The 23952-nt window shown below is 42.0% G+C and overlaps 1 protein-coding gene across 2 annotated transcripts in view; it reads right to left on the reverse strand.

The window, feature by feature from the left end:
• LOC142243456 (mitogen-activated protein kinase kinase kinase 3-like) overlaps positions 1-23952 on the reverse strand; it is a 173107-nt gene that overhangs the window by 14310 nt on the left and 134845 nt on the right. For both annotated transcript variants that reach the window (XR_012724376.1, XM_075315399.1), the window contains exons 5-12: positions 18776-18875; positions 16593-16706; positions 16289-16403; positions 13030-13148; positions 9903-9976; positions 3664-3728; positions 1986-2078; positions 1245-1430 (exon numbers count right to left, since the gene is read on the reverse strand). Coding sequence is in view for 1 of the 2 variants with exons in the window: in XM_075315399.1 (XP_075171514.1) it covers positions 1245-1430; positions 1986-2078; positions 3664-3728; positions 9903-9976; positions 13030-13148; positions 16289-16403; positions 16593-16706; positions 18776-18875 (866 nt within the window). In the remaining variant the exon portion in view is untranslated. The remainder of the gene's footprint in view (positions 1-1244; positions 1431-1985; positions 2079-3663; positions 3729-9902; positions 9977-13029; positions 13149-16288; positions 16404-16592; positions 16707-18775; positions 18876-23952) is intronic.

Here is a 23952-nt window from a genome sequence, read left to right on the forward strand (position 1 = left end):
GTTTTTATCTATTGTGTAGTTAGTAGGTTAATAATAAAATGTATTTTTATGTTGATCCCTTTTTGTGGCCAAATTCTGTTTAGCTCATTACATAGTTGATCCAAATCTCTTGTATGAGAGAAAACCCGCTTGTGTGAGTGCCGCCTAAGGCTCCTGTGTAGCGAAAATGCTGTGTTTTTTTCCACTGTATTTTTTTATTGGGTGGAAAAATCCACTCTGTTTTAAAGTTCAAGCAAAATTAATTTGATTTCATGAAATCTTATGCCCAATGCGTGCTAAAGATCAGAGCCTAAAATAAAGCAAATAAAAACACAATTGTGTTTTTAGTTGTAGAATTGCAGCATTATTGTTCTAAAAAAATGCATTTAAAAATGCCACATCTAATGACAAAAAAACACATGAAAAAAAATGTAAAAAACCCTAACTCTATAAATAACGCAGCTTGTTATACTGTACTTTGTTGCGGACACCTGTAGAAAACTTTGAAAAGGACCCAACATTTATTTCTCCACTTTGGAACATGGCTATATTTTACTTTAGAACATGTTTCCACTGGATGAATTGCTGCAGTTTGTTTCCATGTTTTTAAGAAGTGTCCGTCCCAAAATACACAATAAATAACTTCTGTTTATTGCGCTTTTGTTACATTTTTCTACTGTCTATTCCCTAGTTTTTTTCTTTTGTCTTTTTTTTGGGTGCTGACTGGATATAGTGAATGCATTCTCATACATTTAAAAATGAAATTGTGATGTTAAGGTATAGACACACTCAAAATCAGCATTTGCACTGAAAAATATCAGTATGTTTAGCCCCCCATTCAGTAAATTGGGTGAAAAACACTTCAAAAATGCTGAAAGAATTGCCATGCTGCAGATTTCAAACTGCCTTAAATCTGGAAGGAACAATAAGCAGCATGTGCAGAAGAGGTCAGAAATCTCATTCACTCTGCTGGTATTGTAAAATGCTGTGTTTTTTCGAGAAAAATATAACGTGGGGAAAAAAATGCAACACGTGCATATACTCTTACAAGGATTTTTTTCAGGTTCCCCATAGAAATATACAGGAAAAATTCAAGTCCTAAATTGCATAGTTCTGCAGCATCTTTAAATGCGCAATGAACATGAGTTTGCATGATTCACTATCTCTAAACGCAGCGGATAAAGATGCAGCGTTCACTCTACAGGGAAACCTCCTCTTATACACAGAACACTAGCACCGCTCTTCCATAGTCTGTAAATGCTTACATTTGTTGCAGTGGTCAGTTGACGAATGTAAGAACGGTAAGTTTTGCTCCGAGTTGGTCCACCTCATTTTCCAATGATCATCAAACTGCATCAGGCTGTCTCCCTTCATACTTCGTTTTCTACTATTGGAACCAAACTGGAACTGATTGTCAGGTGAACCATAACTTCTTGGAAATGTTCGACGCCCTGAAAAAGGTGAATCACATAGTGAGGTTCCTAAACATCAGAAAGTTTCTGAGGCTTTAGTCATCGATAAATGCTTTCAATTTCAGATTTTACATCAGAATGTTTTTCATCAGCACAAAGCCCTTAACGTAGTAATAAAAAAATGTTACATAGTTACTTAGGTCTTTTTTTTAACCTAGGTCCATCTAGTTCAACCTTCCTCCACCAGTTCTACATTTGGTCACTAAGTCATTTATAACCAACAATGTTGTGTACTGAGGAAATCATCCAGCCCTTTTTTAAAAGCGGTTATAGTGTCTGCCATTACTACCTCTTGTGGTCGGGCATTCCACAGTCTGACTGCTCTAACTGTAAAGAACCCTTTCCTATTTAGCTGTCTGAATCGCTTTTCTTCCACTCGCAGTGAGTTTCCCCTGGTCCTTAGTATTGTATGTTGCCTCTTCATAGTCCCACACACCCAATATAGAAAAGATCACTAGATGGTATTATTTAACGACCTTATGTTATAGAATTATGTCATCACATAGACCGTCCATATAAGGACACCACACTCACCATCACTGTAGTCCTTCCGACTCTGGGATAAATGATATTGCCGTGGAAAGGTTCCTCCTTTACCAAACCTCTCATACAGGGGAATTTCAAAATCTGTGAAATATACAAGGACCAACAATGCAAATAATTATGCAAATACAGATAACATCATAACATATGAACCTACTAATCCACATGGCACACTTTCTTATGTAGATTTGTGACTAGTTTTATAGCATTTCTTCCTACTGAAAATACATGTTACAATGTGTCAATTTTAATTCCAAAGGGACCCTGGGAATGCTTAGTGGATTCTAAAAAGCTCTAAGGATTGGCTTGTAATATCTCAAAAATAACAAAATGACAAACAATGACATCATGTCAGTCGGCTAATCCAAAGAGGAGGAGGGAATGCCGGCAGTCAGGATGTAGGTCTATGGGCTCCCATTTGACTGCCACAAATTTGAACCATCTCTACTATATACCTTTAATTACCAAATCACACAGGTCTAGAGTGCATAACTGGACATGCCGGGGACTTCTGATCATGTGCACTGCCCGTAGTCTGAGGCTGTAACAAGGACACAGGTAAGCGTGTCACCGCTGGTGATGACGCTATCAGTCGGCATTGAATAGCATGTTAGCATGCCCCTGTGGGCGTGCTACTATGTTAAGAGGATGGAATGAGCACAGGAACTAACACTCTTACGACTAGTCCCTCACTCATTAGCATATCATATAGGATCTTTAGAAATACTTTTTCTAAAGATCTCTTTATGCTACTGTAGGTTTAGACAGTTAGGCAGGGATTAGAAATATGCATCCAGAACTGCTGGTGGTTCTGGGTGCATATTGCACCTTGACAGGTTTCCTTTAATAACTAGTTTCCTAAGATTCTAGGCTACGTGTCTGTCAGTAATACAAAGATGGCAGCTTTTTTTAATTCCATAATGACTACTTCCTTGGACAAAATGAGCATCATTTTCTTATTAAATGTATTGATAAATTTATTTAAAATATATTTCTATAGTAATTCTGTTTCTATTACCGGAGAATCCCTTTAAGTTCCTCCTAGCTGTGATCTATTATACTGGGGATAAAGATTACTGGCTGGAATACTGCTTTCACTCAAAATTCAGACAACCCATTTAAATGGGCTGCACCAGCTTCATGATTGACATTGGAGGTGTAAGGCTCTGCTGAATTACATCACCTCTTCATTTCAATCAATAAGCGGGGGCGACTTCAGCAAGAAGCAAGAAATGAAAACGCGCCAATGCCTGCAAGTGCACCAAAACGCCCACCAATGCACGTATAAAGTTAATTTGCATAAAAATAAAATATGAATTTCAGAGTAAGAGATCCCAAGATAGTGAAGAAACCCAGGTACCATTAGAAAGGTTTTACACTGCCCAAGCCTGCAGTACCTCTGCTTCACAAGGGCCCATGTCACTGTCAAACTCCCTTTAAGTGTTATTCACCTAAAATCCCTTTTAGGAAACTTATGTCCATGACAGATCCCTTCAAACGTCTTCTTCTGAGATTCCTCTAGAGCCTCTAGACTACCCTCCTCCCCATCCTCTAGGAGCAGAATGACATCATACTGAACAAAAGTGCGACATCTGAACTCTTAACATTGAAGCAGAGGGAGGAGACCCACGGCCTGTTACTCTTTTCTAAGTTTGGTGAGCTTCTTTACCTAAACAATCCATGCTGTCTTTGAGTTGACCTTTTCTTCCTGGAACCGGCGTAGAAAAAGCTGGGCTGAAAGCCAAAACAAGAACAGTTCTGTTACATGGGGATTCCCCAGAATTAAAATTACTTCATTTCTGAAAGAAAAACACTGAGAGAACATGTCCTGTCTGGGCCTCGACTGCTGCGTGACCAGAAATGAGAATGAACATCACACATTCATTTTGAGAATAATCAACTTCTAAATGCCTCAAAATAAATAAATAACTGTACAATTGTGAAACAATCCTAAAATGATGGGCTTTGATATGCACAGTATGGCTAGTTTAAAACATTGTCCACTACTCGGACCAGGTTTGCCCCCGTTGAGGTTGTCCATTGCCTCAGGTTTTCCCCATTAGAATGATAAAGTTTATACTCACCTCCGCTGCTTGCGCCATTCCATTAGTGTCAGCACTCACTCTCCCAGGATTCATTTAAGGTTGTAACGTCATTCGAGCCCTTCAGCCAATCACCGCCGGCTACATGGTCCCCACCTACAGGCTTATAGGTAATCAACAGAAAGTGAGCGGAAGCCACAGCTCTCATTTTCTCTTGATTACTTATACATCCTAAGGTGGGGACAGTGAAGCTGGCGGTAATTGACTGCACGGCTCACAACGTCACAACCTCGCAGGAGTCCCAGGAGAGCAAGGGTTGACATTGATGGAACGGCGCAAGCAGTGGAGGTGAGTATAAGTGTTATTATTTTAATAGGGGAAAACATGGGGTACAAGAAGGGGTTGTCCCAGTAATGAACAACCCTTTTACTCTTTGGCAGAGGGGGGAGGCGCATGCTGCAGCCAGTTGTCTTACAACGGCACACAAGATAGTGAAGAGGAGGAGCTGTACATTGGTAACAGAGTAGATTTTATATGTATCTAGGTTTTAATTTATATATGAAGCCAATGGGATTAGAAGGAAAAAAAGCTAGGATGTGTTGTGATATGCATTTTAAAGGGAGCCAACCGCCAGGTTTTTGGTGTATAAAGTACAGGCAGTGCCATAATGGCGCTAGGATGCTGATTAAAATGATACCTTTAGTGCAGAAATCCAAGGCTTGATTGCAGAATGATCTTTCATCAAACCTTCAGAAATTACGTAACTGGTGCACTGTCTTGAGCATCGGGGGGACTTTGTGGGTCGGATCTTATTAATCATTCCTCCGCTTTGCTTGCCCCCCATTTCTTTATTTAAATTTTGCACTATGTCGCCATTACCGCTGTTGGCGGCGCATGCATATTGCTAATGTGAAGTCTTCAATAAAATGGCACCGAAATCAGCACATGCGTGTACCGTGAACTACGGCGCCATTTTATTGAAGACACTGTGGAGATGACTATGAGCAGCAAAAATACAATTTGCACACGCACCACTACCACTCATAGTCATCTCCACATTGTCTTCAATAAAATGGAGCTGGAGTTCGCGGTACACAGTGCCATTTTATTGAAGACAAAGTCACACTAGCTATACGCATGCACCGCCAACAGCGGTAATGGTGGCGCAGCTCGAAATTGAAACAAACAAAAAGGGGCAAGCAAGTGGAGGATTGATTAAAAAGACCCAAAGCACAAAGTCCCGCCCCGATGCTCAAGACAATGCATCAATTACATAATTTCTGAAGGTTTGAAAGGTTTGAAGAAGGATTATTCTGCAATCAAGCCTCAGATTTCTGCACTAAAAGTATCATTTTAATCAGTATCCTAAAGTCATTATGGAACTGCCTGTAGTTTAAAGGGCAAAAAACTAATGGTTGATTCCCTTTAAGAATTAGAGCATATTCCATATTTATTGTTCCTAAAGTTGTGACCCTCCTTTGCCCAATATAACAGTGATAACAGGGCCACCTACAATGTGCCAGTTTAATACAAATGTGACCTTATGTGACGGAAGGTCAGTGCACCCCCCCATGCACCAAAGGACTAGAGCTAGGTGTGACAGCTACCTGTGCACCTCCTAAAGATCTGTCAGGTGAAGCCGCGCTCACATCAGCGATATTTTGCCGCAGGGCCGGATCCGGTACAAATGCGTTTATGCATGTGACCGTATTCCGCCGCGACTCCATTGGAGGTGAATTAAGCTGAAACGCATTTGTACCGGATCCGGCCCTGCGCCAAAATACCGCTGATGTGAGCTCGGTCTGACGTGCTAAATAAAACTAACAACATTGCCTGCATACCTTCTTCACCAGGATCTGCTCTTGAAAACCAATTCAGAGGTAGACATATTATTGGTGCAACCCCAGTGGCCGCACAGAGGCCGAAGAGGTCAGAGGACTCAAATTCACCTCCAAAGCAGGCAGAATTCTGCATTGTGATGAGCTCTTGGGCTGCAAAGAGTGTGGTTCTTTCAGAGATATTTATTTCTTAAAAATGTATTGGCCCCAATGGTTCCAAAGAGGAAACACTATCACATTTTGACTTTTTTATGCCACATTTTGTGTTTTTAATGCTTGTAAATTGTTTTTCTTTTGTGCTTTTTATTGCCCATTAGGAAATTGAATACATCAATTTGGCTATCTATATTTAGAATTTTTCTTTTCTAATTTGAAACATTTTTTAAAAAAAAAAAAAATGCATGTTTTGACTCCATGTATTATGTTCTATTGACCCATAAATCAGGCTAGACAAACCTACTCAATCTGTCAGCAACTGAACCAGTAACCAGCAGGTGGCGCTAATCCAGCAGAAAAAAAAAATAATAATAATAATACATTTATTTCTATAGCGCCAAAATGGTTGTTGCTCATGGGTATATTTACACATTTTATATATATTATATATATTTATGTATGTATGTATGTATGTATGTATGTATGTATGTATGTATGTATGTATGTATATATATATATATATATATATATATATATATATATATATATATATATATATATATATATATATATATATATATATATAAAATATATCTATATATTATATATACATACATATATATACATATATGCACACACAGAGTACATACATATACACACACGTGTTGTATATTGTTTATGAACCACACACAAGTTGCGACATATCCGGTGTACTTAGATCTTGCGGCTGTGATTTGTCACATTTACTTTGACTTTTTTTAGTTCATCTAGACTTACCAATTAATCTGGTGTTATGCATTATTTGTTAGCCAAGAAAAACTTTGCAGACAAATATTTGTGCAATAAATGTGTTGCCTGGTACTTAGACAAATCCTCCTAAAAAAACAGACCTTTAGCACCAGCAGAGCTATGAGGAATGCAGATGCAACAACCGCACCAATGCTCTGGTGCTTTGTGGGCTACCGGTTGCACTGCCACATGAGAAGACACCGATATTATGACTGACACATGGTAGTGATATAATGGTGGGGTCTAGTTACAGATATTACACTGACCAGGAAAAATAGAATTAAAGACAATTTTAATATCAGAATCGATAGTGCCGGATGTTTTCTGCTTCTTTCAGACCTACTGTACATGATTTTGACATTCAGATAATTTAGTAATGACTAGTGACGAGCAAGCACTACCATGCTCAGGTACTTGGTACTTGAATTGAGCAGGTCAGAGGGGCTCGACTCAAGTACAGAATATTATGGAAGTCAATGGTAAACACGAGCATTTTTCCGGTAGAAAATGCTCAAGTTTCCCATTGACTTCCATTGTACACGATACAAGAAATGCACCCGTCAGTGCGTCCGACCGCTCTTTTCGAATACCGAGCCCTCGAGTATGGTAGTGCTCACTCATCACTAGTTACGAGTACCGAGCACCCAAGCATGGTAGTCCTCACTCATCACGAGTTATGAATACAGAGCACCTGAGTCCACTCATCACTAGTGACGTTACAAGCACCCGAGCATGGTAGTGCCCGCTCATCACTAGTTACGAATACAGAGCACCTGAGCCCGCTCATCACTAGTTACGAGCACCCGAGCATGGTAGTGTCCGCTCATCACTAGTTATGAGCACCCGAGCATGGAAGTGTCCGCTCATCACTAGTTACGAATACAGAGCACCTGAGACCGCTCATCACTAGTTACGAGCACCCAAGCATGGTAGTGCCCGCTCATCACTAGTTACGAGCACCCAAGCATGGTAGTGCCCGCTCATCACTAGTTACGAGCACCCAAGCATGGTAGTGCCCGCTCATCACTAGTTACGAGCACCCAAGCATGGTAGTGCCCGCTCATCACTAGTTACGAGCACCCAAGCATGGTAGTGCCCGCTCATTACTAGTTACGAGCACCCAAGCATGATAGTGCCCGCTCATCACTAGTTACGAGTACCGAGCACCCAAGCCCACTTATCACTAGTGGTAACCAAACATTTTTTTTTTCCATTAACATAGCTAAATGAGGGCTTGTTTTTTGTGGGATGAGTTGTATATGTCAATGCCACGTTTTAGAGTAGATATAACCTATTAGCTCATCATGGTGAGAAATAAAACAGCAATTCCGTCTTACAATAAAAACACATAAGAAATTAGCATATATTAACACATAATAATAATAATAATACTCAGTGAAAGGTTAGGAAACCAGTGACGCTTAGGGTAAGTGCTTCCATGTGTTGTGATGTAGCCTATGTCCTTTCCTTGCGTCTGACAATAAATGAGAAGCAGTTGCCTCAGTTATCTGTGGAATGTTTACCCAGGAGACACCCAGCTGGGGGCAAAGGTTTTCCCCATTTTTTTTATGTTTGCATACAGCACTATTGCCTTCTCCAAGTAATTTAAAGGGCTTGTTTGAAAAATATTGAACAATCTAATTCTTAATGTCTAACATGCTAATTCTAGAACTGAAGCACTTTTGTAGTTTACAAGAATTAAACATTTCCTACCACTCCCGCTCTATGCCTACTTCATGTTTTCACACTTCTGATGAGGTTTCGTGTGAATCTTCTAGCATGCATTGCGGAACCTCAAACACAACGTAATCAAGGGGCTGTGATTACTCACAGCGAACATTATCGCTACGGCAGCTTCACACGCACTTACCTGCCCTGCGACATCGCTCTGGCCGGCGACCCGCCTCCTTCCTAAGGGGGCGGGTCGTGCGGCATCACGGTGACATCACACGGCAGGCAGCCAATAGAAGCGGAGGGGCGGAGATGAGCGGGACGTAAACACCCCGCCCACCTCCTTCCTTCCTCATTGCAGGTGGGACACAGGTAAGGAGATATTCTTACTCCTGCGGCTTCATACACAGGAATGAGGAACAACATCGTACCTGTCGCTGCAGTGAAATTATGGAAATGACCGATACTACACAGATCACCGATTTTCGACACTTTTGCGATCGTTTATCGGTGCTTCTAGGCTTCACACGTTGCGACGTCGTTACCGGCGCCGGATGTGCGTCACTTTCTATTTGACCCCGACGAGATCACAGTAGCGATGTCGCAACGTGCAAAGTACCCCTTAAAGAAACTACAGAAAAAGAAAAACTAAAGCTCTTGCTACGTCATGCCATTTTTAAGGTACACCCTTGTCCAATCATGTCATGAGCAATAAAAGTTCTCATGGTAGCCAGAGTCGGGTCTCCAGTGAAATGTCAGGAGCATACGGCACAACACCAAGTACCACAAGTTGCCAAGAAGACATTCACAACATGGCAACTCCCTCCTGCAAACTTCAAAGGGGAATTTATCATAAAACATCTTTGTGCTCCACATCTTCATTGGAACTATGGTCCTTAACTCTAAACTGATCAATAAGATGGAAAGAACATCTTTGGCAAATTAAGGCCATTTCACCCCAAGCTGGGTTGGGTAATTTACAACTAAATCTTCTTTTAGCCACTATTTTTGCGGAGTAGTCCTATCCTGATGCGGCAGCATGCAGATTTATTTGTCTTGTTCTTCGGTCGAAGCAATATAGAGGATTTGTATAAAGTAACTATAAATATATTGTATGTGTTATACTAAAGAACATTATTTGCACCTCTGCTTCCTTCGGAGTGGGGGGCTTTACAGGCTCTGTATCCTAATTTTTGTTATGCATTATTTTGGCATTTTTTTACATACACGGTATAAAGACTATTTTATTAATTCTTTATTAATCAAAATGTGAGTTCTTCAAGTGATGCAGTGTCAATCCAACATCTATCCTAAATAACATTTATTTGGTTTAGAAACAAAGCATTTTTCGCTGTGCAGACCTTTACAGTCTCAGTAAATATGCAATTTAAAGGAAAGCATGACCTTCATACCTGTCCAAGGATTGATCAAGCGACTGACAGCTACTAGATAAAGAACCATTTGGACTGATGAAAGGATCCACAAGCTGTAGAAAGAAAGTAAAATAAAAAAATAGATATTATGGACCCAATTCATCATTGTGTTTGTGACTTTATTTAATTTTTATTTTACTTGGTTTTATCTGCATTCTTTTTTGTTTGACAATAGGAGCATCAGTTTCCGTATTCTTAAATTTTAGTAATTTGTGACTTTTCAAAACGTCACAAGATTTTTGCACACAATTATCCGCTAGTAACCTGTCTAATTTTATTTATGGTAACAAAAAAAGGAAAAGACAAAAAGGTCATATTTGATATTGCACAAAATTCATCAACCTGTGTACACCATTATGAAGAATTTGGTTAAAAAAACCCCAAACAAACAGTAACGAAAACAAAACGACAAAAAAACCATACAAAACGTAAGTGATGAATGGGGGCCTTTGAGTCATACAATGCAGAAATTGATATCTTAAAAGAAAATTACTCTTAAAAGTAATAAAACGCTATTAACCTACAGATATACATCATGCCTGGCTTACTGGAGCAGCAGCTACATGAAGACAATAAGGTTTTATCCTTGTGTAGCCTGTAGACACTCCCTTGCTATTATCAGTGCAGTGCGGGGGGCTTTTAGGCTTCTTTCACATGTTCATGTTTTCGGTACATGTGACGTCCATTTTCTCACGTACCGGAGACATGGACACACATAGACCCATTAACCCCTTCAGCTCCCAGGCACTTTCCGTTTTTGTTTTTTGCTCCCCTTCTTCCGAGAGCCGTAACTTTTTTATTTTTCCGTCAAACTTGCCATATGAGGGCTTGTTTTTTGCGGGACAAGTTGTACTTTTAAATGAAACCATAAGTTTTACCATATGGTGTACTGGAAAACAGCAATAAAATTCCAAGTGTGGAAAAACTGCAAAAAAAGTGTGATGGCACAATAGTTTTTGGGATGTTTTATTCACGGTGTTCACTATATGGTAAAACTGGTGTGTGGGTATGATGCCTGAGGTCGGTGCGAGTTTGTAGACACCAAACATATATAGGTTTACTTGTATCTAAGGAATTAAAAAAAAATCACAAGCTTGTTCAATAAAAGTGGCGTACGTTTTGCACCATTTTCCGAAACCCGTAGCGTTCTCATTTTTTTGAGATCTATAGCTCACTGATGGCTTATTTTTTGCGTCTTGAGCTGACGTTTCTAATGGTACCATTTTTGCGCAGATGCTACGTTTTGATCTCCTGTTATTGCATTTTGCGTAAAACTTGCGGCAACCAAAAAACGTAATTTTGGCGTTTGGTAAACGGCGTAGTGGCAAAAAAATTCCAATCAGATTAGTTGATTTTATATTTTGATAGATCGGACATTTCTGAACGCGGCGATACCAAATATGTGTATATTTTTATTTTCTTTTAACCCTTTCATTTTCAATGGGGTGAAAAGGGGATGATTTGAACTTTTAGGTTTTTTTGTTTTTTTTTTATTTTTTAAAACTTTTTTTTACTTTACTAGTTCCCCTAGGGGGCTATAGCGATCAGCAATCCTATCGCTCTTCCCTATCTGCTGATCACAGCTAGACAGCTGTAAACAGCACATACGGTCACTTCCTGCTTCACTGGCCTCCGGGCCGAGTGAAAACTAAAGTGATTCGTTATAGCTGCAGGCGTCATCACATGACCCTGTGCTACCATGGCAACCACCGAAAGTTACATGATCACTCAGGTGACTTCCGGTGGGGGCGGCGGTAAGTAAAAATCGTGACCGCGCGTATATACACATCTCGCTGCCAGACTTTGGCAGCGAGATGTAAGGGGTTAATGTTACGGGTGGAATGCGATTCCACTCGTAACATGCAGGCACACATGTCAGCTGTTGAAAACAGCTGATATGTGCGCGGATCGCCGCATCATGCCCGCAGCAGGGGGCGGGGCTTAGCGGCACACGCTCCATGACGGAAAGATCCGTCAAAGGTCGTTAAGGGGTTAAAGTCAATGGGCTTGCACATATATCCGTGTTTTGACATGGACCCTGTCCATGTGCTCCACACGGCGACATGTCTGTTTTTCTCTGGCAGCACTGATGTCACATGGTCCACACAGTGATGTGATCCGTGTGACACGTACCAAAGAAAACACGTGTCTCTGAAATAAAATTATGTTCTATACTCACCTGTCTCCAGCCCTGCGGTCCTCAGCGCTGCTGTTACTTGCTTCCGGGCCCGCTCATTATGCTCATGAATATTCACTGCACCGTGGACACAGAAGCAGCAGAAGCACTGGAGACCGGAACAGCGGGGACAGGTAAGTATAGAAGTTCATGCTGTCCGTGTGTTATTCAGATGTCACACGGATAGCACACTGACAACACACGCTGAACACACACACATATGCACCTACGCCATGGGCCGTGCAAAATGTGTGTGTTTTCAACAGACGTGTGAAATAGGCTTTATAGTTACCGCTCACTACACATTATATGCGCTGTAATCAGTCCCTGCAACACTGATTGACATCCTGCTCTGCACACACGCTGCACAAACATGCTGGAGAGCAGACTGTCAATCAGTATACTAGGGAATGATTACAGCCGCACTCACTGTGCAGTGGACAAGGAATGTAACTTCATTTTTTCCCTGTAGATGATGCTGCAGTAACCTTGCCAGGGATGATTTAAATGCTATTTACCTACAGGTTACCACTCTAGTAAAAAGATGGCAGGAATAGGGGCATACAGTAGGCTCTTGGCTACCATGGTAATCTCATCGTCTTCCTATGTTACAATCATGGGGGGCCTATTTGCAACAAAGCTGCCTCATTCATCAAATCAACTCACTTAAAACTCACTATAGGTGAATGACAGCAGTATCTAAATAGCAGTGATTGGATCTAGGTCCAGTTGCTGCTGTCGAGACAGATTCCAGCTGCATACCACAGCTGGCACATGCAGTATAAGAATCGGGCTCAGCTCCTGAACCTGCTGTATACACTCATCACCAACATGTTAACTACATGTACTTCAAATTTCATAAAGGGCTTAATGCTAATTCTAAACAATCTCATTATGCTTTATATAATATAAAACAGCAATGTGTATTACCTCAGGAATGAATTCTCCCTCACTGTTAATGCTGGTTATAGATTTTTGGCGAGCAATTTGCTGCTGTTCATCAGGGACACTCCCAGGAGGAGGAGAGCTGCGCCCCGTGTGTAAGGATCCTGACGAAATATAAAAAACAGTCGTTTAGGCTCGGCCATTTGGGGGCCCTGTTGTCAGAATAAACCTGTCAGCCCTTCTATTATGATAGTTTTAGTAAATACTTGTGTTCTCCATAAATTAACAATATTGGGAAGTTTTTTCTTAGAACTCTTATTTAGTTCCTACCTCGTATATGATACATGACTTTATGGGTTATTTTTATCACTTATCCTTTGGAGATCCTTTGTGGGGGTGCCAGCTGTCAGACCCCCAACTATCAGCATTAGATGATAATGTCTAAAGACGACTATAACCCTTTAGTAGGTGTTACCAGTTTAGGAGTATCCCTATGTAGTCTGACACTGTATAATCAGCTGCCAGTATAAGGACATACACACCTATGACAGGACAAATGGTAACACTCCTTTGTCAATTTTTTCATAAATTTCTAAGAGAAATAACTGAGGAACTGTACAACCGTGAGTTCTCCAGAATTGTTATTGTATGGGGAACCCAAGTATTTTCCAAAACAGATATGATAGGCCCTCTTTAAATAAGATAAAACTAGGTTAACTGAGTCATTAACATTTAGGTGATGAAACAGGGAAGTAAAACTGTGATACAACATTTGTATATGTCAGCCGAATCTAAACACAACTGTACTGAAGAAGTGAGTTTAACGGAGACTGTAAATATACACAAGCTTCGAGTCTACTTATCGATTCATCACAATGAGGACTAAGTGGTTTAGTTACATTTCTGAAGTTTGAGAAAGCTTTATACATTGCTGCGTGGTTGTTACTTGTTGAAAGTTGTCTTGTCAGACTAAAGGCCCCTTTACACACTGAGACTTTCAGCGATCCCACCAGCGATCCCGACCTGGCCGGGATTGCTACAAAGTCTCTGGTGAGTCGCTGGTGAGCTGTCAAACAGGCATACCTGGAAAACGACGCAACAGCGATCCGGACCTGCAGAACGACCTAGCTAGTCATTGGGGACGTTGTAAAGCAGCTTTTTGAAAGGGAAGTCGCTAATGAAGTCGCTGTAAAGGCCCCTTTACACACTGAGACTTTCTAGCGATCATGCTGCACAGCGGGAAACAAAGGACCAAAGAATGGTCCTGAGAGATGTGTAGCGATCAGCGACCTCACAGCGGGGGCCAGGTCGCTGATGTGTTTCACACACTGCAATGTCGCTGGGGAGGTCGCTATTACGTCACAAAACCGGTGACGTTACAGCGATGTCGTTTGCGATGTTGCAGTGTGTAAAGGGGCCTTAATAACAGAACAAAGTTGAAATGCACAAACATTCGTTTTTCCGCAGCACTGAGTGATGTAGTATTCATCAGTGATATAGAAACTATCACATCAGATGACAGGGTAAGGACCTAGCAAGGGTGTACAAATACAGATTGATTGGGGGATTAATGAAGTGATCAGACTCCACTCCACCCCTGGTGACTGCTGTATGAAGTAGCAAAAAAGTTGAAAAAGCAATTATTGTAATTAAAAAAAAAAACTATAAACATACAGTTTCAATAGCTATCCACTTATTCATCCCAACTCCCCTATACATAGATGCCTCAGTTTTAATTAGTTTGAATGATTTGTCCTGAGGAAGAAGCCATAAGGCTGTGAAATGCGTAGACAAATATAATCATTCCTTCTACATGGATCCTCCTTTCTACGGCAGCGCGGCTTATTAACCTTTTTCTCTCCATATTTTAACTGCAACAGTTTGAATTAGTGCACATATCTACATATATGTTCAGCGAGGGACACGGGAGCACTCTGCTATGAAACACCTAAACATCTCCGTCCTCTCCAGACATCTCTGCTGTCTGTGTAACTCCCCTGAGAACAAAACAATTCGATGTTGGCTAGAGATGAGCGGACCCGTTGAAGTTTGGTTTAGAAGGTTCAGTCGGACTGTAGATAAAGTTTGGTTTGATCCCGGACTTGACCTGAACCCCAATGGAATTCACTAATTGGGCAGTTTGGGCCACCACCCACATGCAGACAGCTTCCGGGGGCAGGTGAGCATGGTTTTTCCATATTTTATTTTGTTTGGTGCACACTATATCCGATCATGCTGATGTTACCCCCAGTGCGAGCCGATGAAACACTTCAAGCAGCTAGCACTGTGCTGAGCAATGAGCGAACCCGAGCACAGCGATGCTCATGTGAGTGGTTTGCATACATAAAGCACCTGAACTCTGTTTTTTTGTAAAGTCTATGTTTGGTACGAACACCGAACATAGAGTTCGCTCATCTCTAGTGTTGACATTTAACATGGTGAGTCTTCTCTATGCCAACATCGTTTGTTGGGGCTCAAAATAGCCTTCATGTGTAGAATGTATTTTCCTAAAGGCCGCAATACACATTAGGGACCAGCTAGTCATCTCATGTGTATGGATGACTCCTGACTGTTCCCTGACAAATGTTAAAAGATACGGAGAGAAGAGGTTAAATCCACGCTGCCATAGAAGAATGAAAAGATGCCAGTAATCCTGGATATGTGATTTATTTAATCAGTTAACGCGTTTCAGAGTACAGATCACTCCAGATCTGCCCTGTGGAATGGCGTTGACTAACAAGTTACATATCCAAGATTTCTGGCATCTTTTCATTCTTTACGGTAGCACGGATTTAACTCATTGTCTCCAGATCTTCTTAGTGTCACTACATGTGGAGGAGCTGAAGCCGCTACATTCTTTCTCATTCAGATAAGACCCTATTTGCGCTATTATCTTTTCAGCTTTTAACAGTACTGACATATGATGTTGGGAGAAAGAAGTATTGCATATTTGGTCTATCACCATCCGATTCCTTTGTTTCCAGGACAGACAAGCCTCATTTAGAGGTGTTACGGTGTAGCTTTCTCCTTTTTATCCATTGAAACTACATGAAAGTGTGATCAAGCCAAGCACTCATTCCTGAACCAAAACATCGCCACAAATGGGCCATTAAAAACAATTTTTTTTTGCACTAATTTTTGGTATGTTCCTCCAGTTGCTTTTCTTGGCTGGATGGTTTGGTCATTGCCCAGGAGGCTTCGCGCCCTCAGTGTTCTGGTGCTGCAATTTCCTTTTTAAGATAGATATATCAGTAGATATCAGATAGATAATGAATGTTCTAAGCGTGAAGAGATGTTTCTTTACCTGTTGAACGCTTCCTCGTCTTTCCAGCATCTTTATACAGGGAACCCAGAATGTCTCCCATGGACCTTGATAACTTCATGTCGTGATGATGCTTTGGTGCCACAGGTTGTAGAAACTGTAGGTTATGGAACAAGTGAAAGACATTTTCATTATGACCTTCGTTCCTTGGAGTTTTCAGCAATGACGTCCATGATAATTATTATCCAGTTTTCCCAAAAATGGATATAAATAAAAAACAACCAAATTATATTTTAAGATTCTAACAAACGAATACGTGGTGACAGCAGACAGGCTGGTTACTCACTATACTCTTAATTGGTGCTTTCGCTAATATCTTCAAGCTCTTGTGAGAGGGATTCATATCCATGTGTTCTATGGCTTTATCCAGGTCATCCTGATACTTCAGGGGTACAATCAGCTGTAAACAGATATGAACATAGTATTACTCATTTATAGACAATAGACATTATGGAGAAGATTTCCAAATTACGTCCAATATGTAGACAGCATGAACTTGATAGTCTAACTCTAAACCATCTATTAGTTTACTCCACTGTTTTGTCCCAAACATTTGTGGCATGTTGTCGCAATTCAAGCCAAGGTTATAATTCAGTTCAAACAGAACTTTAGGTGTTTTCTCTAGACATCAGAAGGGCAGCAGTTGATTTGTCTAATCTTTGTAGGAGATTGGCAGTCATTTAATGGCCGCCACTTGCTAGTGTAAATGCCCCCCTATGGTAGTGTGACGTCACATATAAAAACCTGCTGGAGGTGATTACATAGATTAATGTATTCCCCAGATATTGCTTTTATTACAATATTTTGACCACTATGCCGCTTCATCTGTTCAGGATGAATCGAGCATTTCATAATGATCATTATCCTAGGACTATTATGTGGCTCTCTTCACGTCGTGTCTGGGGCGCACACCTCCATCTGGACATCACTACATCTCATAGATCTCAATGGGAAACTTGCAATCCTTACATGAACATCTAGGGTACTACGCCAAGTTTGTGAGACTTGACCTGTATAAAGCTGGGTTTACACACTGCAACATCGCAAAGGACATCGCTGTAACGTCACCGGTTTTGTGACGTAACAGCGACCTCCCTAAGTCTCTGCTAAGTCGCTGGTGAGCTGTCAAACAGGCAAACCTGGCCAACAACGAAACAGCGATCCGGACCTGCAGAGCGACCTAGCTGGTTGTTGGGGATGTTGATAAGCAGCCTTTTGAAAGGGAAGTTGCTAACAAAGTCGCTGCAAAGTCTTTCACACACTGAAACTTTCTAGCGATGCATGCTGCACAGCGGGAAACAAAGGACCTAGGAATGGTCCTGAACGATTTGTAACGATTACAACTTCACAGCAGGGGCCGGGTTGCTGATAGGTTTCACACACTGCAACATCGCAAACAACATCGCTATTGCGTCACAAAACCGGTGACGTTACAGCGATGTCGTTTGAGATGTTGCAGTGTGTAAACCCAGCTTTAGAGGAGCATCATGGAATATCACACAAATCTGTCTCTAAAATGGTTCCAATGGTAAATTTACACTTTACAGTGACTGTGCCTTCTATCATTCTGTCATTTTAGGTAAAAAATGCAGTACTAGTTAATTTCTCAATATACCAGTTTAGCATTTGGAGCTTCATTTTCAAAGCCAGAGCACTAAACCCCTATAGACATCAGCTAAATAACGTAATCTGGCTTCTTGGAGTTGCCACTAGGGGGAGCCTTCGAGCATCCTGCATACAAGGATGCACATAATTTAACAACAAAATATTCACCATACACCTGAGACATGCAGGTCACTGCTTTTCTTTGCCAGCTGCATTGTGGGCATGTTGGGGCTCCATGAGTGAGCCCTGAACTGCATTTCCCTCAATTATTTTCCTCCACGCTCACTGCTTCTTATGTATCTGCCCAGTCCACCTTCTTGATCCCAGCACTGCCCACCTATACCGTGCACATTGGCCAAGATATCTTGTTGCCACAATGCGCATGCGCGGTCTGCAATCTCTGCGTATGCACTGTTTAGATGCAGCACCAGACATATGTACAAGTCATTATTAGTGACAACAAGCCTGATTAGATTATGTGTATATGATCTACAAGGAAAATAAAAGTAGAGAGACAGGGTCACACAGGCCTACTGGGAAAGAAATAGTAAAGATTTTTAAATGGCATATTAAAAAGTAGTAAATCTTGAATTTGTATAAGTATAGAAGCTCCCCCTTTTTGAAAGTTAGATCTCAAATCAGCATAAAGATGCAATGAAAAAAAATAGCACAAGTTTTTGGAGCTGTTGGGGATAATTGTGGTGTAGTAAATCCAGAACTCTCACTGGTCCCTATCTGGGGGTGACATAATTTGAGGACGGATAATATGTTAATACTGCAACACTAACACACACAGGCCAGATGAAGTCATCACATAAGAAGCCCTCTGGGACTCAAGAATCTATCAAAACAAAGCACGATTACCTCATTGTTTGCATAGTGCAAGTCCAACGTTTGCCCAAACACATCTGTAACTTTCTGCAGCACATCCTTCAGTTTTACTGGCCTTCTGAATTCAATGATCCTGGTATAAGGAAAAGAAGCACAGATATCAGTAACAGGCAGGTTAATCATTATGGTACAGTGAATTATTTATCTAAATTATAACAAGAAAAATGACATTCTGTTTAATAAAACATTAAAATTAAAGGAAACCTGTCAGGTCTCCTATACTCTCCAACCCAGCAGCATTCATGCCTGTATGTCCAGATTTCCTGCCTACCCAGCCCTGTATAACACTATTAGCTAATATGAATGTTAAGGCTATGTGCCCACGCTGCGGATTTACCGCGGATTTTGCCTCGGATTGGTCGCGGATTTAACGCGGATCTCCCGAAAATCTGCAGCAGCAGCACTTCCAAGCCATTTCAATGGCATTTTGGAAATGCTGTGTCCATGCTGCGGATTTTTCCGCTGCAGATTTGCCGCGGATTTTGATGCGGAAAAATCTGCAGCATGTCAATTATTTGTTGCGGATTTTGGTGCGGATTTGGGTATAGAATGGGGAAAAAAAAAAAAAAAAATCCGCATCAAAATCCGTGGCAAATCCGCGGGTGCGGATTTGCCGCGAAAGTCGCGGATTTTCATGCAGAAAAATCCGCAGGTACATTCTACCGTGGACACATAGCCTTAAAAAGACAAGTTATAAACTCCACTTTAGGCCTGTGACTAGTCGCAGGAGATGTTAGTTCCTCAGACTAGTTGGCCATTTTTCCACGTTATTACGCCCCTGTGAGCATGACATTTTGATTTCCACTAGCCGGCATCACCACCAGCTCCTGGAAATCTGGTGCATGCGCATGGCTCATTTTGGCTGCGTCTGTGCTCCTAAAGGCCGCTTTACACGCAACGACGTATCTAATGATATGTCGTCGGGGTCACGGAATTCGTGACACACATCCGGCCTCGTTACAGACGTCGTTGCATGTGAGCGACCGCTAACTATCACAAATACCTCACCAAATCGTTGACACATCGTTCATTTTCAAAATATCGTTGCTCGTGCTGGACGTAGGTTGTTCGTCGTTCCTGAGGCAGCACACATTGCTATGTGTGACACCCCAGGAACGACGAACAACAGCGTTCCTGCGTCCTTCGTCAACGAGGTGGGAGTGTCGTTAATGCGGCTGCTCTCCGTCCTCTATTGGTGGCCTGCTGATTGACGTCGCTGTGACGCTGCACGAACCTCCCCCTTAAAACTGATGGAAATAGAATGCTGAGGGACCCCAATGTTTATTATGGGGCCTGTTTTGGTACCATTATGTGCCAAGTTTTGGCATGAAAGAAAAAGTGCAGTATGCAGAAATTGTTTCTTCCAGTGTAAAAACGTAGCAGAACCCAGACGAACACCATAATAATCAATGGAGGTCTCTGTTTGCCTCAGTTATACAACAGGTTAATGTTTGTTTTTTTTTAGATTACTCCACTTGTTTGATCCTAAAAGTGCAACAGACAAATTAATTTTCAATACGGAAGTGTGAACTTAGGCTAACGTAATAAATGAATAATAAATCCATAAAAGAATATCTTTAGTATCTAAGAATTTGCACAGAGTTTGTGTTAGAATTAGCTCAGGGGTCAGCACTTTTCAGTCCAAAAGCTCCTCATAATGCACAATTCCACCAGTGTTTTTAGAGGTAGAATTGGGCCTCCTTACCTCTTGGGCCCCTGCGCAGCTGCACTAGTGACTAGTGACATCCATAAATTGGCTTATTAGAATAAACCCAAATAAGCATGTAACTTGTATGTTCTCCTTTGCATTCTCCCCCCCCTTCAAAAAAGACATACTAAGGCTATGTTTCCACGATCAGTATCTTATTTGTCTCTGTTGGATGTGTCATCCTTTAAATAAAGCTGTTTTGTTTTTGAAGCTTCCTGATATTTACATTATTAGGTGCGGATTATATGCTTTTTTTTAATGCATTTCCGTTGTGTAAACGCACCAAAAACTTATGTGTTTTCCGCATCTAATGCAAGTCTATGGGGAAATTCTGAACCAAAGACTCAGCGTTCCCGCAAGAGAAATTGACATACTGTGGCTTGTAAAAACGCACCGCAGGTCAGTTTACACAGCATAAAAATAAAAAAGCACAGCGGACATGAGATTTCTATGAATCCCATCCAGTTTGCTTGTACTGTAAAACTCAGTTTTTAATACAGTGAAGATACACTGAGTCAAAAACATAAATAAAACTCACCGTGGGCATGTACCCTAATAAATTTTAGTATTTAGTGATCGGTGAATAGTAACTAATTGTGTTCAAATTATTCATAACGAATCACAAAGTACTATTCCTGCATTCGTCACAGACCTGCATCTCCTGGCAGAAAACCGCGTTTTTTTGCCAAGAGATGCAGATTTGGTGCTTTAATTTCTGCCTATGAGTAAGTAGTAGAGTTGAGCGTGGTTCGCGGTTCGAGGTTCTCCAGTTCGCGGCTCGAGTGATTTTGGGGGCTGTTCTAGATCGAACTAGAACTCGAGCTTTTTTTGCTAAAGCTCGATAGTTCTAGATATGTTCGAGAACAGTTCTAGCAGCAAAAAAACCAGCTAATTCCTAGCTGGCTTTCCGCTGTAATAGTGTAAGTCACTCTGTGCGTGATGTGCACCCCTCATTACTATGCTGGCAGCAGAGCGCAACGTCATCAGGCGGTCTTTAGCTTGACATGTCTTGGGAATAAGAGTCACACAGCTGAGGAGTTGTGGTCAGTTCTGCGGTCCGAGTTTAATAAATGGTTGTCTCCACTCAACCTGCAGCCTGGTAAGGCCGTGTGCGACAATGCTGCAAACCTGGGTGCAGCCCTTCGCCTGGGCAAAGTGACACACGTGCCTTGTATGGCTCACGTGTTGAACCTTGTCCAGCAATTTTTAACACTATCCCAGCCTAGATGGCCTTCTGACCAGGGCACGAAAACTGTCTGCTCACTTCCGCCGTTCAAGCGCCGCAGCTGAGCGACTTGCATCGCTCCAGAAGTCTTTCGGCCTGCCGGTTCATCGCTTGAAATGCGATGTGCCAACACGCGGGAATTCGACTCTCCACATGTTACAGCGACTGTGGCAGCACCGCTGAGCCCTGGTGCAATACGTCATGACGTATAGCCTGGGCCAACGAGATGCAGAGGTGGGGCAGATCACCCTGATGGAGTGGTCTCAGATCAAGGACCTATGCACCCTTCTGAACAGTTTCGACATGGCGACGAATATGTTTAGCGCTGACAATGCCATTATCAGCATGACAATTCCAGTCATTTACATGCTGGAGCACACGCTAAACACTATTCGGAGTCAGGGGGTGGGACAACAGGAAGGGGAGGAACTACAGGAGGATTCATATGCGCAAGACATAACAACATCTCCAAGGTCCAGACGTTCATCATCACCAACGCGGCAGGCATGGGACCATGGGGGACAGGGATCAACAAGGGCGCATGGTAGCAGGCGAAATGTTGAGGAAGGTGCAGGAGAACATGAAGAAATGGAGGACGAACTGTCCATGGACATGGAAGACTCAGCGGATGAGGGAGACCTTGGTCAAATTTCAGTTGAAAGAGGTTGGGGGGAGATGTCAGAGGAAGAAAGAACGGTTAGCACCTCTATGCCACAAACACAGCGTGGACTTGGTCCGCATGGCTGCGCAAGACACATGAGTGCTTTCTTGCTGCACTACCTCCAACATGACCCTCGTATTGTCAAAATTAGAAGTGATGATGACTACTGGCTTGCCACACTATTAGATCCCCGGTACAAGTCCAAATTTTGTGACATAATTCCAGCCATAGAAAGGGACGCACGTATGCAGGAGTATCAGCAGAAGCTGTTACTCGATCTTAGCTCGGCTTTTCCACCAAACCACCCTGGTGCAGCGAGTGAATCTCCCAGTTGTAACTTGACAAACATGGGATGGTCTCGTCATCTTCAACAGTCTACCCGTACCAGTAGGACTGTATCTGGTGCTGGTAACAGCAATTTTATGGAATCTTTTCATAATTTTTTTAAACCCTCCTTTGCAAGGCCACCAGAGACAACAAGTCTGACACATAGTCAACGGCTGGAGAGGATGATACAGGAGTATCTCCAAATGAACATCGATGCCATGACTTTGCAAATGGAGCCTTGCTTATTTTGGGCTTCAAATCTTGAAAAATGGCCAGAGCTCTCCCACTTACGCCTTGGAGATTTTGTCGTGTCCAGCTGCCAGCGTTGTCTCTGAACGTGTCTTCAGTGCTGCTGGGTGTGTGCTGACAGATAAGCGCACGCGTCTGTCTAGTGACAATGTGGACAGACTAACGTTCATCAAAATGAACAAGTCATGGATCCACAAGGAATTTACTACCCCCTGTGTCATCCTGGGGAGAGTAAATGCTTGTGGATTTGGAATGTGCTTGATGCAAATCAAAACATCCTGTTTGCAACTAGGGCACAAGTGCTGCCACTGAATGAGTGGGTGGGTGTGTGTGGGGCACAATTTTTGGGAAAAAAAGGGAGACTCCGGTTGGAGTAACCCTTGCTTGCTGTGTTTTTTAAAAATGATCCAAGATGAACAGAGCTGGGATCAGGAAAGACTTTGCTACCTACCCCGGTGTCATCCTGGGGATGGTTAAGAATGGCGTATTTTTGAATGTGCTTGATGCAAATCTAGCTGTGAAGTGTACAACTAGGGCACAAGTGCTGCCACTGAATGGGTGGGTGTGTGTGGGACACAAATTTTGGAAAAAAGGGAGACTCCGCTTGGAGTAACTCTTGCTTGCTGTGTTTTTTAAAAGGAGCCAAGATGAACAAGTCATGGTTCAGCAAAGACTTTGCTACCTACCCCGGGGTCATCCTGGGGACGGTTAAGTATGGCGTATTTTTGAATGTGCTTGATGCAAATCTAGCTGTGAAGTGTACAACTGGGGCACAACTGCTGCCACTGAAGGGGTGGGTGTGTGTGTGGCCCAATTTTTGGAAAAAGGGGAGACTCTGCTTGGAGTAACCCTTGCTTGCTGTGTTTTTTAAAAGGAGCCAAGATGAACAAGTCATGGTTCAGCAAAGACTTTGCTACCTACCCCGGGGTCATCCTGGGGAAGGTTAAGGATGGCGTATTTTTGAATGTGCTTGATGCAAA

Source organism: Anomaloglossus baeobatrachus, chromosome 6, assembly GCF_048569485.1.
Source record: "Anomaloglossus baeobatrachus isolate aAnoBae1 chromosome 6, aAnoBae1.hap1, whole genome shotgun sequence".
Classification (NCBI taxonomy): domain Eukaryota; kingdom Metazoa; phylum Chordata; class Amphibia; order Anura; family Aromobatidae; genus Anomaloglossus; species Anomaloglossus baeobatrachus.